Genomic DNA, 3,632 nt, shown 5'->3' on the forward strand with positions numbered 1-3,632 from the left:
TTGTGCTTTTCAGTCTGATACAGGTACAAGCATCATTATTGCCAACAACACAAAATAATAATGGGGAAAAAGGAGGGGGAAAATAGGTAGAAATATAACAGTGGTTGCCTTCTGTGTTACTCATAACTGATGACAAGTCCATGCAATTTAATGAAGTCCACAGCATGAGTTATTTTTGTTACAAAAAATTATTCATATGTTTTATGCATTTTACATTCTTTTCTAGAAATCTACTAACAATAAATGTCTACTTTTAATGCTTTCAATGAGCCCACAGAAGTTAGTCTAAATGTCTTATACAGAAAATTTCTTTAAAACTATCAAAGGATGAAAGAGCTCCATTTCACCTAGAGTATTTTCAGAGAGTATTTCACTTAAACAATAAGAAAAGTAGCCTCATCAACAGCTGGTCAGACTCCTTAATCATGGAATGAGTTAATAAAAAATGGAATGAATAGAAAGTAACTTAAAAATCTGAAGAAGTACCATAAAGATAATCAAAAGGCTAACATGCAGTAATTGAGATCTTTTCTATCACTGTATAATTCCTCATTCTATTCATAAACTATCTAGTAATTAAAACACCTTAACTGCACTCAGCCACACACTGCATCTTCTACCTGTTAAAAATTATTTGCTTTTCAACAACAGACATAATCTATAAGGTTTAGGTTAAATAACAATGAACATTTAGTCTTCTTTTCAATTCAGTACTAAAATATCAATAAAAGTGGAAATTGGGAGGACCCTGAATATCCTTACTATAATCATAATAATTTTTGCACTCAGAATGTTCTTGCAAATACTTATTTTAATTATTATTTTTTTTTTTACATATTTCTATATTGTAGATAAACAAATCAATCAATATGTATAGCACAAAAGATTGTTCCTTTCAATGAATATATGCAGATTATAGGAAAAAGGATTCCTGCACAATATCCTTTTAGAAGATTTATATAAGTTTAATGTTAAATACCTTATATTCAAAAGTGTACTCAATAAAACTGTCAAGAAACTTTTCAGTATTATGATATTTTGGTAAGACAGGAAGGCGCAATATGACCTAATATGAATTTGCCCCCATTATACTTTCATCTGCATCAACCATGTTATACATGTTAATGAATGCTGATCTCATATTTTATTTTCATTAACTATTTCTATGAGGCAGCAAAACATATATTTGATTACTCATAATATCAACAGAATGCCTCTGATTACACAAACTGCATCAGGTGCCAGCCACAATGACATGATATTTGTAAGCACCTGATCTTAAGATGTAAATATTCCATAATATACTAAATTGACAAGAAAACAAAGTCTAAGACAAAGCAACAGTAGTATTTATAAGCTATAAAATTCACTGGACACATTATCTGACCAATTTTGACAATTCTAAACCACTGTTTTTAAACAGTGGATATAAATTTCTAGGCCTAGTTTTGTAGGTGATCTAGCAGGAGTGGACTTATTTTTGTGCACAATATTTGCCAACTAGCCTATCTTTTTATGTATAAATAACTGTAAGTACCATTTCCTATATAATTGATATTTTGTTTTAATAATTACATAAACAGCTTCATGTATACACTCAAGAGTGTCTGTTGAGTATATGATTCTAAGCCTAAATACTGTTTACATTCTCTAATAAGAGTAAAATGTTTCGTTACCATACTTTACAGTTGTCAACAGTTATTTAGAAATTATCTTTATCATTACAATAAAATGCACATCCTTGTCCTTTGCAACTGCCGTTTCCCATTCGTATTACTTTTCTTTTCGTCAGTCTTACAAAGATCTTGATATCCTCCTATGAGCCTTGCATTTAATTCTTTATTTGAGAGCATTATTTTAGTCATCCATTATAAAAGAAAATATTACAAAATATTACATGAAATAAAAAAGTAAAACAATGTAAGCACTGTCAATATAAACTTGAAGACCTGAAAAAACAATCAAAAAAACTACTTACAAAGTCTTGCTTCATAGGCGTTGCTGATCCAAAGTCACAACTTCAACTTCATTATCTCTCCTTCTTGTGGTCTTGAGGCACGAAGATCTCCCCGAACAATCCTGGGTTTTCACTGTGACTCCTGTGACCTGGTGCGTGCGTATTAACAAGTCTTCTAGTTCTGGTGTGCAGTCACTGTCACTTACAAGGTCTACTACTTTTGGGGAGTTACCGGGCACTGGAGATTTCAGTGGAGGGACACTGCGTCCTGACCCTGCTGAATCACTGTTGGAGGAATCACTTGGGGATGAGATGACTGAGTGTGTATTCACTTCAGAACCAGTTCCTGAATCTTTGTCAAGTAGAGCAGTAACAAGTGGAGGTCCACAAATTACTGAAGGTCTTGGGATTGAGGGACTCACTGAGTGATGGGATTCAGAACACAGAGTATGGTCTGCTGGAAGTTCATCCACTAACATGACATCCAGGTCAGATGGTTCTCCCGAGCTGCCGCTTAAGACAATGGTAACGTTAGTCTCATCAGATACCTGCGACTCACTGGCTTGATCTGATGGAGAAGAAACAGTGATGAGAGGAAGACTACGATCTGCTTCAGGACTTGGGAATAAATCAGGTGAAACTATCCCTTCACGGTCAGGCTCTGGGAGAGGAAGTGAGGATGATCGTGGTCCAAATGAGGGTTTAGGTTCCAGTTTAAGTCGCTTGTCTCCTTCATCATGAACTGGTGTGGAAAAATACTTATGTTTGTACCACATCTTCCTGCTTCGCTTGATGTCACTTTCCCCAGCAACACCTGCAGATGATGATGGTCTTTCATCTTTCAAGTCTGTCATCACTGGGCTCTCTCCAACATCATCAGAAAATACACTAGCTAAGTCAATGCTATCTTGACTTTTAACCAAGCTACTTATTGACTGGTTGTCCCCTTCTTCATCAGCATCAACCGACATCTGCTGGGGACTATAACCATACCTACCAATATCACTACCCTTGACACTTGTTCCAGCACTTACAACTCTACTGGTCACAGGTGGGGAAACTTTGACTATCACATTTCTTATTGCACTATCACTTACAATATTTCCTACATTGGCAGTTTCTAACTTGCTGCTAAGGTTGACTTTAGCAGAATTGGATGATTTTGAACTCGTCTGTTGCTCGTCTTGACTAGAAGTTGGGGTGGTCACATATTTACAAGATGCAGATGAAGTGGGGGAAGGAGTGTAAGGATCAGTCCACTCCAAGTTAATCCCTGGTGATCCCTGAGTCCCTGGATTCCCTGAGGTACCTGCTACATTGCCCTCAGAAGCATCACATCTGGCTTCTCCTTCCAGGCTGAGTGATCCCTTCATATTGCCTCGAGGAGTCGGTAGGACTAAAGTCATGTTACTGTCACTGTGCCTCCGACGTTTACTTGGGGAAGTCAGGAATCCATCCAACATTGCTGCCTCTAGTGTACTGCTGTTGCTCTCATTGCTTTGCAATTGTCTCTTAAAGGAACCCAAACTCCGGCGTTGAGAGCCACCATACTCAATGCTATAGTGGTCTCCAGAGCGATTCAAGGCCTCATGAAGAAGTTTCAAAACCTGGCAAAAAATAAATATCTAGGTTATTAGATATAAAAAATTATGTGTGTTTTGATTTCTGCTTATTT

At 36.5% G+C, this 3,632-nt stretch overlaps 1 protein-coding gene across 3 annotated transcripts in view; it reads right to left on the reverse strand.

The window, feature by feature from the left end:
• Positions 1 to 3,632, reverse strand: part of LOC119593996 — a 20,440-nt gene that overhangs the window by 3,390 nt on the left and 13,418 nt on the right. For 2 of the 3 annotated variants that reach the window (XM_037943022.1, XM_037943023.1), the window contains exon 3: positions 1,979 to 3,564. In XM_037943022.1, the coding sequence (XP_037798950.1) occupies positions 1,990 to 3,564 (1,575 nt within the window). In that variant the 3' untranslated portion in view covers positions 1,979 to 1,989. Of the gene's footprint in view, positions 1 to 1,016; positions 3,565 to 3,632 lie in introns of those variants that run through there. The other variant, XM_037943021.1, reaches the window with a different exon arrangement.

This window comes from Penaeus monodon, chromosome 33, assembly GCF_015228065.2.
Source record: "Penaeus monodon isolate SGIC_2016 chromosome 33, NSTDA_Pmon_1, whole genome shotgun sequence".
Classification (NCBI taxonomy): Eukaryota; Metazoa; Arthropoda; class Malacostraca; order Decapoda; family Penaeidae; genus Penaeus; species Penaeus monodon.